We start from the raw sequence: 18,872 nt of genomic DNA, 5'->3' as shown, positions 1-18,872 counted from the left end.
TAGACATGGTGCTACCAGGTTCGGCAGTAGACAGACGGTGCCTTTTTCGGTTAGGTGGCATGTTATTGGAATCTGACTCTTTCAGGTTATCCATTTATAGGAGAAAAACTTCATTTACCTCTGCATAAATGAAGCAGTGATAATGTTTCTTCGCGGTGGTAGTGGAGGTCAGACGGAGAACGGACGAGGTGGCCGACAAGCTAGGTGGGTGTTAAGTTGACCGAATGTCTTTGGTTTTTGCATCTTGGTGACCTTGACCAGGATGACAGGTCACGTGGGAGATTAAGATGGACTGGCCCAGGGGCAATTGTAGCACGCGTGGGTCCACCCATCTCCAACGCGAGCTGCCAAGACAAAGTGAACCGTGGAAGTGCCCCATCACAACACTGTTTAAACTGGGAGAGGAGCTTGCTGTGTTCGCGGTTTCGTTTTCTTGACCTTATCTTACTCATTGATAAAAACATCACCTGTCATAACCACTGAATAATACCGGATGTTTTGAAAATCTGAAATAGGACATCTACTGAGCTTGCGTTACTTGGAGCATGTCCGGTTACTAACGGGTAGGAACCAATCTCGTGAGCTTGGACATTTTACTTCGGTGACGTTCACCATTTCGTTGACTCCTCCCATCGCCATCTATGCAAATCATAAGTAGATGAAATTCCTCGCCCAACCTCTTGGCGTCACAGACCTCGTTTTACCAACGTAATCAAGTGTCTCGAAGATGATTCCTCCAAGTTGTACACCTGCGAAGCTGCAGACATGCTTTGATTTCGTCGAAATCGCCTGCAAGCTGACCTGCTTCATCACTACGCCATGAATGCATTGATCAAAACAATGATGAAACACGAATAGTACCGCATTCCGCGGTTGAGCCATTACCGTCAAGTTTTGGTTCCACCGATCCTCAAACATTTCAGTTAAATTGACAGCCAACTAGGGGAATACAGTGTACACATATATATTTTCAAAACTCGGTAAAATTTGTAAGAAATACAAACACACAAGGGTAGAGGAGCCGAAGGTCATTCAACCCTCCCGTTCTGTGGCCCCTGCTCTGTTCATCTGGCTGAGCCGGTCCAGACGTTGAGCCATCACTTGGAGGAAGAGCTGTTCACTTGACGAGAGATAGGGAGCCTATAGGAAAGTAAGGGAAGAATGGACATCTTTAATTTTATCGTAAAAGCTATTGAGTTCCTCAATTTGACAGCGATGACCCTAACGTCTATTCCTTGTGCGAGACTGGTTTAGCAGCAGAAAATATCAGAAATTTAAACGCACAACGAGAGCTGAACACGGAGCCAGGCAGCAAAACAAGTCAAGCAGGGAACCGTATTTACTCAACCTGTCATGCGTTGCGGTTAGCCAGGTGGGCAGCCAGGGAACAATAGTAACAGCACTCGTGACAGCGCAAGCACTTTTGTAACGCAAAATGTGAATGATGGAAGTAAACGGATCAAATCGGACAAAAGACAACTAGTGATAGAGAAGCGGTTTATTCCACATGTGGCGATGACGGCGGAGGGATGTGCAGTAAGCAGAAGCCATACAGAGTTATGCATGACCAATATGAGGGCAACCGGTATCTGGATCATGTCCGTGACTGTGTGACCATGCTTGAGGAATCTACAGTCTCGAGCGTCTCGGCTGACTATCAGGACTGATGACACGTCTAAATCACATGTGATGCTCAAGATCACGAAGAGTCAATCGCGGGGATAGTACAACACAATTACACAGAGGAACAACGAGTTAAACAAGGATATCAGTAGGGAAGTCGCAGTGCTGAACACTGTGCACTTGAATGACGGACATCAACTGTCTCATCATCATAACACAGAGTTTAAGAGTTAAAATCCATTAAATTTAACTCTTTCCCAAGTTCTTACGTTGTAAGTGTGTACTACAACTTTTTTAGTGATAATTTTCAAGCATAGAATTCATCGTAGAATATGATGTAGAAGACAGTTCAAAACATCAATGAGCATTTTTGGTGACAGTTTTGCTAATTAACACACAGTATTTTAGCTGATTTTCCATCCACGTTTAGTGACGACCTTAACCTTGACAATGATCCACGCGAAATGCTTGAGCTGAAATAACAGCGCTTCTGTAAAGAAATTAATATTAGAATCAAGTGCAATTTCACAGCAAGGTAATTACAAGTGGTTGCACATTCGGTGAAAGCGAAAGTAGGAAAACCTTTCTGACAAGGCCTCCGGTTGGCATTTTCTATCACTTGACCTGACTATAGAGTATAATAAGAAATTGAGACTAAATAATGGAAACAGGTGAAGGCAACGCTTTAGCAGTCCCAGGGGAAATGCAACTCAACCCCAAAGCTGATACCATTCACCAAATATGCACCAGCTCAGTAGCACTTCTAACGGACGATCTCAAACCGGACACTTCATTTTTAATGATCTATCGTCAGTTATATGCTGTTGAATTATCCGATTATTGAAAAACGACACCATCGTAATGTTTGGTGCTTCTCACTACATCCCTATGAATGGGTTACACCTGCGCGGACAGTTCGAACTGCCAACGAAAGAATAGTTGGCTGATGAAAATTCGCCACTGGAATCTCAACGAAAAGTGGGTTGCCACAACCCCGACACGATTATTCTAGTGATGTCAACAATTAGCCTATAAAAGTGGCAAACATTTAGCTGTTGCTTATAAACTGAAGGCGTGTTCCCTTCAAATTAGGATAATCTTATGGTAATTTTATTACTTTACCTTTAACCAGTCTATTTTCAACACATGATTTGATGTGACTGTTTATCAAAAATTATGGAGACAGTTACTAGAAATTTGTGAGGTTGGATTAGATTGAAAAATCCGGGTGTCAAAGGTGACATCTGGATGAAAAGGGATGGGATGGAACTGTCAATGAGGAGGTGAATTATTACTCAAATGGAAAAAAAGGAAACAGGACCGAAAAACTGGATAGGTTCCAGTTCATGAACAATGCAAACGCCAGAAGAGGGAAAGTTCACACAACCAACAATGCCCGAACCAGAGGAGCTGAATTTAGAACTTCCGTCGTCACTGACAAACGCATCCGCCAGCATGCTCAAATGCTGCGTTGATTCGTGTTTTACAAAATCGGATATCACATGCTCATTTGTCTTAGTAAGTAGAGGCATTGAATCGAACTAGGATTTACAACCCACCTTGGAGACTTGAGTGATACTATCAAGAAGGTCAAAAGAGAGTTTGCGTTGTAGCTGCTCAACAAACTCGGCGTCCACAAGTCGCCTCGAGCAGCGACGTGGTGTGCTGCAGTCGCCACCAAGCTCCGTTGGCATCTCAGGTTTGCCGACAGAGGCGAGAAAACAGGCGAGATGGCGCCAGAGAAGGTAAAGAGACTGCTCTAAAACGTCTGGTGTGCAGAAAAAGAGTAGACAAGGAGAGTGAGGGGCGAAGGCAAAGAAGAGAGGGAAGGGAAAGAAAGCAGAACGCACCGATGAAGCAAGCCAATTGAGTCTGCAGCAACCCTCCTCCTAGGGAAATAAAACGACGCAGGTAGGTATTCCGTTGACCGGCGTCAACTCCGGTAGCGATACTAAGGAAAAAGCCGGAAATAGTGTAACGGAGTGGCATGTCCCCCATCACTGCACCTCCACAGTGTTGGCATGGAGCACGCTCGCCACCCTCATGCAGGTTATCTCCCAGTTCTTGCACATATTTACCAAGAAAAATTAATTGCTAATGATTATATCAACCATTATCCGTCACTTTCATATCACAAACTATTAAAGCAGCCAAAATATAAACATCACGTCTTTAAAAGACACAATCATAAACCCCCACGTCTCTGTGACGGTGTTTGGGGAAAGAAAGCATCAGGAAACGTCGCAGAAACTACTAAAAAACGCTTTTTGAGGATTTGAAATCAGCCTATACGGAAATGGATCATGAATGACAAGCAAGCTTTTTAAGAGCCAGCTTAATGTTATAGAGACCTCTATAAGCAAGCGCTATCGCGGAGGCGCGTCAAAGACTTCAAAGAGAGACTGGGAGCATACCTTGTCTGGAGTAGAGGACCCACAACAGGCGTCCATATGGAGAAGACGTTGGTGGCAACTTGATGCAAACTGTCAGTGGAGATTTCCCCACCAGATGAGTGGACGTTTATCTGAAAGATGGGAGAAGTACGCTTTGTAATTAATAAAGAAACAAAAGAGGACGTAACAAAATCGGGAATAAGATTTCAGTTGTGCGTTTGTGCATGATCAAACAGGAAATGTGCAAGTAGGCATCTATACATCCATCAGGCATTGCTTAAATTTGTTGGCCATAAAAAAGATATCTTGGTGCTTGCAATAGAGCATTGTGCGCTTATATACTACTAATTAAATGATCACATTTAGCCACCCAAGTGAAGTGGAAAGGGCTTGAAAGGTATCGTGTCTTAAAGCGTATGATTTTCTGCAAAAGTAAATTTAAAGCCAAGAAAAGAACATTTGCTAGACCCAGCCCCAAAAACGATCATTCTTAAATGCCAAAATGAACCTGAAACATCGGATCTAGATAGGCGCTATTGGGCAATCATGGAGAAAACATGGCCGAAGTTTTGGCAAGAACAGTAGTAAGCTACCATATGCTACTGTTAATCTGTAAGAGAAAACTTAGAAAACCTAGAGTTCGTTGATTGACACAACAAAGGTGGCGAAAAAACAATGAGATCACATTTTCCCCTGTTATTAACCCTAAATTGCGGTGAGGAAGAACCTTTACCAGTGTCGACTAAAGAAATACGCTTGCTTTAGTAGGAAGACGAAAGGAGGTGTCTAGAGATGGCTAAATCTCTCTCGTGGAACTAGCTGCGTGATAAGTAGTGGAAATAACAATGTATCAAGTGGCAAGACAAGACAGGAAGGGTGGCAGATAGGTAAGCTGTTGTGAGGGACCCCTCTTTCGCATTCTTATGATGAGTGCATCGGGGAACGGAGACAGTTCATTACTGGGAGGAACACAAAGCATATCGCACACAATTCTAACCGCAACCAAATAGAAAATACTCCTCCCACAATCTCTACAATTAAAGACGTCACCACATACAGGTAGTTTGACAAGACAGCGAAGAACCTTGTCCAGCGATAAGAGACCACTGGACTTCCTGCCCTCCTCTTCCTCCTTCCCACCTCCACCCTCACCAGTGCCACTGAGGATGCTGAGTGGTAGGTAGCGAGTGAGGGGGTTGACCAGATCCTCTAGGCAATGCAGTCGCGAGGCCGACCAAGTGACCAGCTCGAAGAGGAGGTGCAGGCCGGGGCGACTCAACGGCGCGCCTGCGATCAGAGAGACATCGCTGTTGGAATCGTCTGTGGATAAGGCGTAGGGTAAAAGTTAACGAGTGGACCTTATTAGGCACATACTTTTGCTGTGGAGATTCGCAAACGTGGTAATACCAAGAAATAAACACAAAGGGTTGAGAATTACATGAGAACTCCACGTACTTAGTAGCCATGCTAACATAGATTAAATTGGTGGTGCGAAACCAAGTAACCTGAAAGGTCACGAGTAGGCTTACTTGCAGAAAGGGAGGATGAGAAGATGAGATTCTTTGTAAAAGTCGAATCAAAGCCGTCAAACTCGTCCTCAGTGGAAACAGCAGCCACACAGATGCTCACTAACAAACGCAGCAATTCCAATTGTTCCGTGATTACAAGATTTCTAACAAAAATTTGTCTGAAGAGAAGGAAAATAACAAAGTAGCTGAGAGATTTCGTGTAAAAACGTAATTTAATCGGAATCAACCAAAGCACCTGGCATTGTTGGGTGAATTATTGTCACTGAGAACGCGATTATCCTTATTTTTTAGCGTGCGCAACAAGTCTGGGGTAATGGCAAAGACGTGACGCAGCGTCTTGCCTCGCAAAAGCTCACGCGGGAGATCGTCAGGTCTAGAGGAAGAAAAGTCAAATAGAGGAATAACGAAAAAAGGACGCGGAAAAGGGAAGAAAGGTAAAGTTACTCACTCTTCCAGACTGAAAGGAATCCTCGAGCGCAGTATAAAGGACAGAAGATGAGCCAGACTCTCCTCGCCCTGAAGCCATTGAAGGGCCGCCTGGACCATCTGCTCCTGTTTATCCACAGACGCAGAGTTCTCCTCTTGGAAGCATTCTTGCATGAGAGCAGAGAGTAGCCGCACCGCGGAGGCACTAGCTCCCACTGTCAACAAGGCATCGGAATGAGTGTAGATGAACTTCGAGACCTTCTGCACCGCGGACACATGAGTGGGACCCAGGGTGAAGACTAGAGACTTGGCAAGAGCCAGAGCCGGAGCAAGAATGCCCACCCAATTGAGGCACTGTCCAAAATCTAAAGAATATCCAAGGCTAGACCCAGAAGCAGAGAGGAGCTGTGAGGTAACCAGGCGATCGATGAGGCCTATGGGAATGCATCCAACGGGTTCGCCTGCTTCCTGTTGATTCAACATATGAAGGAGGTGCTGTGCAAACTCGTAAGTGCCCAACCAACTAAGTGGATCTGACTGGGTTTCAGTTACAGCATTATAACCACTACTGAAAGTGGCTACGGAAAGATTTAGAGCGTCGGCAAGACAGGATCCAGAAAGAGGTTCAAACCGACAGAGGGTCGAGTCGAGAAGAGGGGTTTGAATAAGGGCCCTGGCACCCAGCTGGGTAGAGGCTGTAAGGGTGAGAAAGGCCATTTTCGATTGATAGACGTAGAAGACTGCGGTGGCATCAGACTGACCCTTTGCTTCATTTACGTCTTTATCTAGATTCGTAGAATTGTCATTTCGGGACATTAGGTACTGCTGCAAAATGGCCAGATCCTCGTCCAGACTATCAACGCAGAACTGAAATGAAACAGAGACAAACTGATGCAAAATAGTGTATATTTTGGGGAAAGGAAAATGGAAAAGGATTGCAAACCTGTAGACAGCCATCCCGAATAACAGTCTCCATAATTTGTCCTGAGGCACGATCTAGTTTCAATAGAAGGCAGAGCAGTCCCAGAGCGGATATGGGAACAATAGGATGATGACCATTTGAGATATCGGTAAAGAGTACAGTGAGGAAAGAACTGCTAACAACGTTTCCATCATCACCCGAGAGGATATTGATTGCTTGGAGTGCTAAGGATACCTCTGTGACACCACCAACACCAGAAACTGAAACCTGTTGATCTGGAATGGAATGAGATGGTTAGTTTGGTGAGATGAACCCTCATAAGCACTTTAGTAGTAGAAAGATGTTTGGGTAAGTAATATACCTAACTAAGTGGGATTTCCAGTCGCCTACACTACTAATAGCCAAAATCTATAGGGCAATAATAAATCTACTACCAAACTTGTATGTATTACATCGGTCAAGGATAATCTAGATATTACAGCGACGGAAGCGATAAGCGAATCCACCCCAATAGAACAACAATCACGGTTTAGCTGGCTGGGCAATACATCAAAATGCCATTATAGTTATGCGGAGTCACATAACAGTTCTGCTACAATTCTATTAAACTTGCCAATTACCCCAAAACCAAAGTCTGCATAACGGCCAGTAAGAGGCCAAACGTGAACAGCCATATATCTCCACTGCTTATATTGCTTATATGACGACAATGGTCAATGATCAAGACCTAATGAAACGAAACAAATTGGAAATGGAATGCGCTTGCTCAGTGAAATGAGCTTTAATTTTGCTCCACCTCTAAACTTTGATGGTCCTACTTAACAGGTAAATCCTTCTCTGAAGGAGTTCATTTAACAGATAACATAGTGCTTAGGAAATCCAACTGAATCTCCAATACAATTGATGGAACCAAAGGCTCAACGTATAAATCTCGTTCCGTCCCGCGGTGGATTACAGTTCATTAGAAAGTTGACAGCCTAAGTAGAAGCGACAATATTGAGCTCAAAAGGGCAAAGAGACCATGGAATTGAAATTGTATTCATTTCAACCTTATAAATGATTAAACACTTCGGCCTCCAGTACTGTACATGTTTAGCAAAGCTTTATCTAGACGTGCACGCCTTTAACACCCTTAGCGGATAATTCAGGCGTCACAACACAAAACAGTCAACTTACCAAATCGGTGGCAGACGTCAAGGACATAGCACAGAGCACCATAATAGTTGGCACGTACACGCTGTTGAGTTGGTTCTAGGCGGGGGGGGGGGAGATAAACATGTTAGGCTAACGGATAAGTAACGCCGAAAAATAAACAACAAGGGGGTGACGCACTGGAGGTCAGGACGGCCTCGAGAAGTAGTTTCGTTACGGTGAGGATGCCTTGTGTTCCGCTCATCTTCAACAGCATCCTTGATCCATACGCGGATATTGGCGAGGCGAAGAGTTGTAGGAAAGCTGTCAGACTGAGGCAACTGCCACTAGCCAGGACTTTAAGTACTGCGGGCGCAGATTCGGGTGCTGCAATCTAAAGAATTGGGGGCTATTGTGAGACATCAAGACCATAAACAAGAAAAAAAAGTTGTAGAGAGAACCTGTACTAGTTTTCAAGTGAACCGAGTGAACGTAGTGCAAGCTTCCCAGATTATAAGCAGAAGCAGATTATACGTGGAAACACAGTCAAAGGATAAGTGAATTCTACCCAGTTAAGACAAATAATCCTTATCCTACCACCAAGAGGTGCCTCTGGTAGCGTCTTTTGTCGATCCACAACTAGCCTTTTCTTCTGACAACGACGTATTACCTCTGAGAAAAAAGTACGAATTCCGAAAATATTTTGAAGTTGGAAATATGGAGAAACAAGATCTGGTATATGGCAAAATTTTCAAATACAAATGTTCGAATCGGATGATAGTTAATTGATCATATGCCGAAAAATTTTGATCGAGCTCAAAACGACAATTCAATGGAATTTCCACATAAATAAAGCTTTTAGAGAAAGAAATTATCTTCAAGTAAACAGATTTTAGATTGGAATGCATCGAGAGTTGCTGTTTGGATGACAACGCATTGACACATCATCCTCGCACTATTAAAAAAAATTAGTTACACAGAGACCGCATTCAAACGTAAATTCCATCGAAAACACACGTCCTGTCTGATTATCTTTCTTCTAAATGTCGACCCTGTAGAAGTAGTCGATTCACTTCCCCACGAATCGTGACAAAAACATCCCACAATTTCACCAGTTGGCATTAAGAAAACAAAAACGTGTCGTTGAGCGGCTTACTCATTTGAACTAAGGTCTTAAGTTTGATATAATAAAGAACTTCAGCTTCGAAAATTGGATTCGTACTTAGCAATCTAATACATACTTTTGGACAAGAGGGCAACAAGGGAATTCACAACGTGAGATGGTGCAGAAAACAGCCAGAACGCTAACAGAGGAACAATATTTGTTAGTCATATACTCAACTATTTGGGATTTACCAGCCTCTACCAACACGCTATTCTTCCACATATTTTGCATGATGATAATACGTCCTACACTAACTCCAAACTCACCTCACTGAGCAAGCAATGGAGAAGAGTCATGTTGGATGCATAAAGATACCGACTGACAGCACTCCCTGCACCAGAAAAGATGCTAGAAGAGGTGGTGGAAGTAGTGAGACCGAGAGCCTCGGGCGAAGAGCGCGCCAGGAAGTGAAGCATGCGGAGGCCGATCTCAGCAAGGTGACGCCAGCCCTCTAAAAACGCCTGTTTTCCAGCCACCAGGGCCAGGCGATGCGCGTTGCGACGACTTGCCCACTCTGCCACGTCAGTGGCCAGACAGACACCGGTGCCGTCGGTAGTGGCGGCAGCTGGCAGCGGTGCTGAGGCTTCAAGCACACTCTCCTCCACTGCCGCCTTTTGAGGCACACCAGAGGGAACAGGGGTAACACCTAGGAAAATATTCAGGCGAGAGACCAGCGAGGCAGTATTGATGACGCCCGAGCGCAGTGACACTTGTTCATCGGTGGAAATGAGGGAAAAAACCTCCTCACAGGCTATGACGATCTGAAGAGGCAACAGTCAGGATAAAATACGCTGATAAGTCGAAGTGTGGAAGTTTAAACGACGAAGAAATGCTAAGTAGTTATCAACATGGCATATGATCTGTCTGGTTAATATAAAAGCTCTTTTGTGGAAGCAACTTCAAGCAAATTAAGCAGAAATTGGGTTAAAAATATTAAAACTCAAGTTAACGGAGTGTACAAGCAAAGCATGCACCACTGAATCGAACGTTTAAAGCAGAGGCATTAGAATAAATGAATAAGGTATAGCTGTGATTCAATTTTCGTGAAATTCAAATTAGAACACAAGGGTGCTCATCATTTCAAGGCTCCCCGTGACTAGAGGTACTCGGCGCAAATGAGGGTAGCGAACTAATCACTACACAATGTAAAAAGCAATAAAAAAATGGGTAGTCTTACGTCTTCCACAAGCTTGGACTCGGCACAATCGCGCTCAAACGGCCACCGGGGACTGGGCATCGCCTCCGAGGGTGCCATCCGCGACAGCAGGTCCGCAAGAACTCGATTTTGCGGTTCTGTCGAGTCGGAGCAGGGTAAAATGGAGGAGAAATGATCCGTGACTGAGGAAAAGATGAGTGAAGCGAATGAGAAGGCAAAGAACCAGTTGCACACATCAAGCTGGAGTGATACATTAACACCGATTTGAGTGAGGTATTAAAAAGTTGAGAAAATAATGACCACAGGAGCAGAGCTCAACATTTGGAAAAAAAGCCGGTAAAAAAGTGGTGCCTCAAAGGAAGGTAGTATCCAAACAACAGACATTTTGACGGTCAAACTTCACTTAATAGACATACAAAACGGAAGGTCAAATAACGATAGGCGGCATAAGATCACGAGAAAATTTTATGAAAAGGATTTGAAAACTAAAGGTATCAATCTTATGGAACACTTACACGAAACCGGTTGCCCACCAACATCGCCAGCACCACCAGCAGCGTTCTCATTAGTAGGGAACAGATTAATGAGCAGCCGAGCCAAGTAGGTGCGCTGCGAGGTGGAAGACTGCGCTTCAATTGCTGCCATCTTCATTAGCCAGGAACACTGGTTCAGCACGAGGGACTGGAGAGCTAAAACAGAAGCGTCGGCGACTATAATAAGAAAAGATGAGGACTGAAGGGATTTAAGGTAACACCTACCACATTTAGCATTATCCTCTGATGACGTTGATGCAGACAATGGAGAAGGGGCAGCGAGAAGGACTCCAATAAGGCCGGTGGTAAGATGACGTGCGATGAGGTCGTGGTTGCCACGGAGGTAACGGGAAACAGGGACAGCCGTGGTGGTGGTGGCGGCCATAAGGTGGTAGAGGATTTGCCAGCCTATCGCAGCATCCCACTGTTGCATCAGCAAAGAGACGTGCGGCGGGCAGGCCTCCAGTTCGGCCACTAAATTCTCACGCAGACTGGCCACGGCCAATTCGAGGAGATCGAGCAGCGCATGCAGGCAGGTTCGAGGAAATCCACCCACGCCGGCGTCCTGTTTTGATTTCGTAAAAATGCATATATATTACTTGGTTAAAATTAGAATAGAGTAGTATGAGGCAGGAATATGTTTAGAAGTGAAATCTGGCTAGTTTTATGATTAAAATTCGAGTGCAATCAGCATCGCAAGCTCCATTTCCATAAACACATGTCACTCAACTCCAGGAAAAGAATTTAGGAAGCCTACGGCGAGGGAACTAGCCCACAGCTACATATACCAAATCAGCAGAGAAGCATAGGGAAAGTGTGTTATGGATACGAGAGAAACACGCTTGATTAACGCTTAGCAAGTAAAGGGAAGATGGTTAAATAAGGAAAAGTGAAGAAAGGTGATAAGGTACTCTACTCATACACCCCGAGCGTTCGTATTATAAACACACACTTCTTAACTAGAGTAAACAAATACACAAAAGACTAATTTTAAGATGCCTTCATTTCTATACCTAGAGTCAAAACGCTTTCTAAGTTCGTTTCATAACTACCTAGTTCTAACAAATGTCGACAAGCTAAACAAGAATGTTAATCACGGAGAGAGCTAAGGACAACGCTCAATCAACATCTTAGCTTTGTAGCAATGACAATTTTCTAATTATTTCCATATATCTGGTCTCATAAACTGGTCTCTACGCCGATGGCATAGAATACCACCCATGATACCCATGCTGCTGGTCTTTCACCTTTCCTGCTAAAGTTACTTGCAGACTCAGCTTATGAGGTCCCCAGGAGTAGCTCTGGTGCCATAATATTGCATTCGATGACTGTTTCATTTCATCCCGAAGACCCATACAAGTTAATTTCGATGAATCGTATGGGCTCATACATAGAGATTGATTTTAAAAGAGGCATGAAAGACGAGTTAAAATGGAACACTCCAATTCTGGATTAAAAGTGGTAGTGTGGCATAAGTAGGTTCAGGAACTACAAATTTTTACAAAAAAGTACAAGTACACATGTATTATGATGTTAAAGAGACCATAAACTGCTCCACCTCCAGAACATTTTAGGATGAATCGGAACAATAAATCCCTCTACAATATGTAACTTAGAACGAGTCAGTATAATTACAATATCACAATTTCACGACTCTGACTTGCGGATATGTTAAGTGTGCTCAATAATTACTAAAATTTGGCATTTTCCTCAAAACAGTACAAGGAGAGGAATATTAAGCGCAACGGCGTTCCCGAGGGTGACATTACCTGAAAAGTTGTCAGAGCAATGCTGCGTGAGTTCTTGCAGCGGAATCCCAAGAGCCAGTGGGCGATTGAGGGACTCGGATGGTTGGTCAGAGCATAGAGAATCAAACGCAGAATTGTTGAGCGAATTGAACATCCATGACCTTGACGCCATTGACCTAAAGAAAGTAGAGGCACTTGAAGTGTTGATAATTAAAAAGGCGAGATGCAGACTTGGAGCATCAAAAGGACATCATGGTGCATTCGAACGATACAAAATATACAATCTCATAACAAACATGTCTTTAAATGGCAAAATATGGGTGATCTACTATTCAAACTGAAAAAAATGAATCCTGTTGACATATCATGAAACAAATTTTGATGTTTGCTATAGATCCATTAACTGTGCATTTGATCGAATCTCAAAGTTTCTGACCTTCAAATACTGATTAAGTTAACATGATGAAGTTACAATCAGGTTAGCAGAAAACGAAGAGATCTCACCAAACGACCAAATGACATCAAGCTCACAAAAAGCACCGGGCATCAAATCGGCTGAAGGCGATTTTTGTGAAGGGAAGGCGGCCATAAACTCCCATCGTGCTTCACTCATATCCCAATCGCAGGGCATGGTGGGAAAGGCGGTGAGAACGCTGGCCACTCTGAGTGTGGGGTTTGGCGGGTAGCAAACACCACCACCCCTACCGCCACAAGAATCAAATCCTTCATCGACAATCGTTCCCGTCCCAGAGTCGTCATAGAGCCAGGCGTCGGAGAAGACCGGTGGTGACTCGCTGCCAGTCTCGTCTGTGCCTCTGCTGTCAGACAACTCGCACAGAGAGGTATTAAGGCAGGAGACCAGAGCGCGCAACAGTTCTTGCTCTAATTTCTACAAAGGTAATGGAGCAAGTTTACCTATGAATAGATATTAAGCCACAGGCTCAAGCGTTGCATTGGCCAGTCAGGCGCCAAAACAACCATAAAAGTAGGCGACATATACTTTTGGCTACCAAATTAGGAAATAGAGCATCAAGGAAGACCGCTCTTAGTCAAATTTTTATGATTTGCTCTTAATCTGAAACCAATGAGTCAAGTCAGCTTTTTAATTCAAAAAACACCTACCCATAGTAAGGTAAAGCAAGAAAACAGGATTTATGGACGGATTATTTAATATGAGACTGAAAAGATCAGGGAAAACTAGCTTAATGTTGAGATTTAGCACACCTTAACTAATGTCTCAATGAAGAACTTAAACTAACAATGAGATACTGGAGCTTCACAATACGGTTACAGTCACATCATATCAATGAGTCAACAACCAGCATTTCATTTCAACATGAGCAATTGTACACAGACTATTTCAGCACCTAATACCAAAAAATTGGTCATAGGATTTTCAGGGAAGACTTGGATGTCACATCTTGAAAAAGCGAAGCAATAATCTAGGACAGTAACAATAATGGTCTCTAAGCCATTTTAATGAGTCAATAGTAAACACGGTACGAAATAAGACGACTTTAGTAGCAAGGTTAGAGGGCGTCAAGGTAGAACAAGATGTTTTCAAGGAGTCAACAATTAGGCCAATTAGACACTCCCTTGCCTTATCATTGGTAAGGACGGCCAGCACAGATTCATGTGGCTGCACAGCACGCACAACACCGTAGAGGATGTTAAGCGCCGAAGTGCCATGGTCTGGAAGGTCATCGGAGAGACCGCAATACCTGAAGTCAGCCAGATAGTGAGAAGTTTACTAGACATGGCTACGTTGAACAAAGATTGGAAACCATCTGAAGCGCAGGTCCACCTACCGAACAATGGTGACAAGGAGATCAGCCCGACCAGTTCTCGAATTGATAGTCACCACGAGGAGACGCGAGAGCAAGGTAGGTAGGATGACATCGGCGCCTGATCTTTGGCCCCACACAGTCTCAGGACTAACGAAAACAGGCATAAAAGTGATTGTAGGGAAGAGATGCAAAAGATAGTCCAGCCATCGCCATAACACCTACCACAGATGAGGCATCACAAGAACAGCTCGACGCACAAGATTTAGGACCATCTGCTCCTGTGGAAGAATGTGTTCAAAGAGACGTAAAATTGCCGCCGTAGCTCGAACCATGGCGCAGGAGATAAAAGCGGTGGAATTCTCCAATAGGCGGTAAAGTCCTACTTCCAACAGCCCAGTCAGCTATGAAAACAATGGGTGTAAAAAATGCTCTCATTCAAAAGCTGAAGAAGCAGTAGCTGCTGAGACATACCAGAGAGAATAGAGAGGAATTAGTGAGCAGCTGAGTGACGATTTGATAGCCAGGGTCGATGAACGGCCAACCACGGGGAAGGTTGAGTTTGGCCGTGTTCACGTGGCCACCGAGGAGAGTAGTCCAATCGAAGAGGGCCAACTGCTCGTCGCTGCAGTGCCCGGCACCCGCAATGAGAATGGCCACCGAGCGCATTCGACGCAGAAAAGTACGGACCAAACCTTCGAATAAGATCACACAGGACGCCGCAACCTCCCACTAAACCCGCACAAAAATCATAGATAAATTATTTCCCTTTCTTTCAAACAAATATTGAGGACAAAGAATGAAAACTCGCCCTTTCATTCTGCCTACGATAGGCACGCATGGTATGCTTCAAGAAGATTGTCTCAGTGATGAAATGAACTAGACGGGAGAGCGCCTCGCAAGGCTCCATGGCCGACGAAGTAAGCTTACTTGTACCCACAGCGGAGTTCAATAGAGATGGCGCCAGTGTTGTGAGAATGTTTAAGAAGGCCTGTGTGATTGGATACTCCTCTAACCGTGCTTCCAACTTGTCCATCTCCGTCTAGTGAAGCAGGTAAATGCCAATAGGTAACGATGGCTCAAATGGCAAATGTCATGAAAAAACCGAAGTCCTAGAAAAAAAGCAACAATTAAAAGCATTAATAGATCAAGTATCTACTGGTTCTTGGAAACAGAAATCAGTTCATCAACCCCTATCTAACGAGGATAAAAGTAAGATTGACTGAAGGCAACGCTAAAGCTTCAGGAAACTTGGTTAAAGGTGGAGTAAATAAAGCGTGAAGATCGGTTTTCAACCAAGACTTTGTTTTGCTTTTTCAAACTCCAACCAGTATGGGGAAATGAAAGTTAATCAAAGCAACCTTGTCAGCAAAAACAACACCAAAACGGAAAGTCTTCAAACAGCACAATCAATGAGAGACTAATTCAGAACGGCGTAATTGATTCCCCAACACAACACCTGAGGTGTCTAAACTCCTTTTAGTTAGAACTCCTGGCTGATGGGGGAGTCAACAGCAAGGAACACCAAAACTAAGATCCCCAAAACTGCGTTAAAAGGGAGAAAATTTAGCAGCAAAGGCTGACTAGATTTTTACCATCCCTCTGCTTTAAGTAAACTCATCTAATAGGGGAGAATCGGAATCTTTTGTACAACGCAGTCGGCACTACAATCGAGTCCTCAGAAAGTGCAGCGATGAAGGGATCAGGCTAACGAGTAGTGATGAATTTATTCTCAATAATTTTGCTCTGTCTAGATCTACCGCAGAAAAGGACACAAAAACTAGAACTCCGGAAACTGTAATTATGGTAACCAAATTCCCAACACTAACTCTATTTTATTTGGCCTTGGCTTACGTAGAGTTGCGGTAGAGGAGAGCGTCCTTAACAATGGCGGTGGTATTAAAGCGAGGTCTTTAGAAATGAATCAGAATCTATTTTAGGATACGACCTTCCGTTTATCCATATGTATTAAAAGAAGTTTGGAACCCTTAGAGAAATCTTTAATCACGAAGAAAATGCAATTTAATCACTGAAATGTGAAGGATCAACGCCAACTTCGCACTAGCTAGTTCTGAGTTAAAATTGATTAGAGGATGAGCGGCATCTCTAGACGCCGCATTCATGAAAGACAACACAGAGTTTTAAACAAAACCTCCCCTCTTTCCAGTTTTGACTTATGAATAGAGAAAACTAAGAGCGACCTAAGCAACACTACCGTTAAAATTAATTCTACCGAAAGTGTAATTATAGAGAAGTGGTTGATCTCGCAGTGTAAACTGAAGCTAATCTATTCCAAACTAAATAGATCACAACAAGCCTTGACCACAAAAACGGTGTTACAAAGAGACGGACATGAAGCAGTTATGGGAAAGAGTAAGTCTAATATGTAGTGCAATTAATTCCTCAACACTACTGGTAAGAAGCAAAGGATAGCCTATACGAATAGGCAGCTAGCAATCAGTTCACATACATGAAGTCCCACAATACTGCGGGGGGAGGTGGAGGAAAGGAGAGGACCGGAGGGATGTTCGATGAAGGAGAACAGACGACTATCCATAAGGGCACACCAAACCTCAGCCGCGATGGCGGGGGCGTGCGACAGTGATGAAAGGAGGTATAGCAAGTCCGCTTTCATTGACATTGGAAGAGGACAAGTAATAAGGCCGATAGCGGTGGAGATGAGGCGCCACTTTGTGTTTGATGCAAAAGAGGAACGTGCTATTGGATCCTGCAGTGGAAAATAGGAAAAAAAACCCGTTTACATAAGATAGACTTAAATAATGGACCTAGACTAGCTATCCACAAAGCTGAAGCTTCAATTTCTACTTATCTTTGGTACGAAAAAGTAAACTGCAAATCATTTTTGCTTGGCAAAGCTCAGAACTGAAGCGAAAACAGACAAATTTACCTTTGAGTAAGCAAAAACCTCATGATCTGAATGAATAACTCACACCATTTCATAGTTATCAAAGAAACCTCAAAGACGGCTTTGAAGAATATGGATACAAGACATAAGCATCAAAAATGAAGACATCTTGAGTAACAAACTAAATATTTTAATGCCGTCACACTTCTGCTAAAAGTATGACAAAAATACACAGATTGGGAAGGAAGTACACCAAAAAATGAAAAAAAACTGACATTTTGTGAGCAGAGGTTCGTGCGGTCTATGCTATGGAAGGGCTTTTAACTTGTAGGGACATGTAAAGCGCCTGCAAACTTTTACATGTGCCCATTACAAATCATACATGTATCAGTAAAATATCTTTTATGCTAAAAACTGAGGTGAATGAACCTGGTCTGCCCTGCGAAATAAATTTAACTCGGTTACATGACTGCAGAAGCTAGCTTCTCATCAACTTTGTTGTATAACACTGAGAGAATGTAAGACAGCAGGAAGCGCTGTCTTGAACTAGTGATTCTGGTGATGAATTAGTCAAAAGCAGAAGTATCACATGCAAGAGAGTCCCTATTTTGGGTAATGAAGAGTTATACGCCGTTATTGGATAAGATGAATCGAGATTAACGCGCTAAGAAATCTTGACAATGTTTGACGTGGATGTTGAAAGCATTTGCTGGCACTCACACCAACAGGAAAAGCCACAGAAGCCATTTGACAAACGTGCCAAATCAAATGAAATGCCACTCTTACCATGCGTATTATAAAAATGCGCTGTTTTCCAAGTTGCAATGAAAAACGGCTTTTATTCCAGCATTAAGTGACCGAGTTATCACCAATTAGTCCACGCAATGTCTCACATTTCGAAGGCATCACTTTGTTTTCGAAAGACACTTAAGCTTGCCACTTCGAGATATGGGACACTAACACAAGCGCAATTTGCAGCAAACTTCATTTTGTTCATAAAGGATTATAAATTAAAGTGGCGATTATTTCAACATTTACCTTATGATTCATATCATGTCATATTATAAAGACTTTGTAGTTTACAGCTGATGTCAACTGTTCATTTCATTGTGAAAAGCGGAAGAGATACGACGTTCAGGCACAAATCGTCAGCACAGAAGTGTACTGAGCAAAGCCCTAAACGCCACCCCGCAGATTCAGAACAACACAGGATCTCGGATACGCTTTGTCTCTCAAAGAGAACCTGACCAACAACCAATGGCTACACGGTCCACAAAGATGGGGGCTCAATCAACGAAGCAACGAAATCTATTGCCACTGAAACGAAAGCTGCTAAAATTGTTGATAAGACATACGAGGATAAAGAAAGTGGAAAATAGGGACATAGATTAATAAATCTCGAAAAAAATCCAACGCTAGCATTTTAAGCTGCATTATCCAAGCTGATCGCTTTCTCAGAATGAACTAACTTCACTTATACTATAAAAAATTGCATTTTTAAAAAAAAGAATTCAGTATTCCAGAAAGTCGAGATAGAAGAGGAAGATATTGGCAATGATGTTAAAAGAATTCAATATCATGTCAAAAGATGAGTGA

General features: G+C 43.3%; 1 protein-coding gene across 1 annotated transcript in view; it reads right to left on the bottom strand. All coding sequences in view use genetic code 11, as the record gives it.

Annotated features, from left to right (window-relative positions):
* Positions 1 to 1,032: 1,032 nt before the first annotated feature.
* The window catches only part of EGR_07880 (NADH-ubiquinone oxidoreductase subunit), a gene marked incomplete at both ends in the record, with an annotated part of 29,467 nt that continues 11,627 nt past the window's right edge, over positions 1,033 to 18,872 (bottom strand). Inside the window, 23 exons of the mRNA XM_024497129.1 lie at positions 1,033 to 1,140; positions 3,183 to 3,391; positions 3,474 to 3,574; positions 4,038 to 4,147; positions 5,074 to 5,336; positions 5,546 to 5,703; positions 5,781 to 5,918; positions 5,994 to 6,838; positions 6,915 to 7,168; positions 8,070 to 8,144; positions 8,226 to 8,418; positions 9,456 to 9,950; positions 10,367 to 10,527; positions 10,861 to 11,055; positions 11,104 to 11,443; positions 12,648 to 12,802; positions 13,158 to 13,515; positions 14,143 to 14,347; positions 14,435 to 14,560; positions 14,636 to 14,814; positions 14,885 to 15,105; positions 15,239 to 15,452; positions 16,881 to 17,138. Of these exons, the coding sequence (XP_024348466.1) occupies positions 1,033 to 1,140; positions 3,183 to 3,391; positions 3,474 to 3,574; positions 4,038 to 4,147; positions 5,074 to 5,336; positions 5,546 to 5,703; positions 5,781 to 5,918; positions 5,994 to 6,838; positions 6,915 to 7,168; positions 8,070 to 8,144; positions 8,226 to 8,418; positions 9,456 to 9,950; positions 10,367 to 10,527; positions 10,861 to 11,055; positions 11,104 to 11,443; positions 12,648 to 12,802; positions 13,158 to 13,515; positions 14,143 to 14,347; positions 14,435 to 14,560; positions 14,636 to 14,814; positions 14,885 to 15,105; positions 15,239 to 15,452; positions 16,881 to 17,138 (5,361 nt within the window). The remainder of the gene's footprint in view (positions 1,141 to 3,182; positions 3,392 to 3,473; positions 3,575 to 4,037; positions 4,148 to 5,073; positions 5,337 to 5,545; positions 5,704 to 5,780; positions 5,919 to 5,993; positions 6,839 to 6,914; positions 7,169 to 8,069; positions 8,145 to 8,225; positions 8,419 to 9,455; positions 9,951 to 10,366; positions 10,528 to 10,860; positions 11,056 to 11,103; positions 11,444 to 12,647; positions 12,803 to 13,157; positions 13,516 to 14,142; positions 14,348 to 14,434; positions 14,561 to 14,635; positions 14,815 to 14,884; positions 15,106 to 15,238; positions 15,453 to 16,880; positions 17,139 to 18,872) is intronic.

The sequence above is a fragment of the Echinococcus granulosus genome (assembly GCF_000524195.1).
Source record: "Echinococcus granulosus chromosome Unknown EG_S00089, whole genome shotgun sequence".
NCBI classification, from domain to species: Eukaryota; Metazoa; Platyhelminthes; class Cestoda; order Cyclophyllidea; family Taeniidae; genus Echinococcus; species Echinococcus granulosus.
This window is presented reverse-complemented; position numbering and strand designations above follow the sequence as displayed.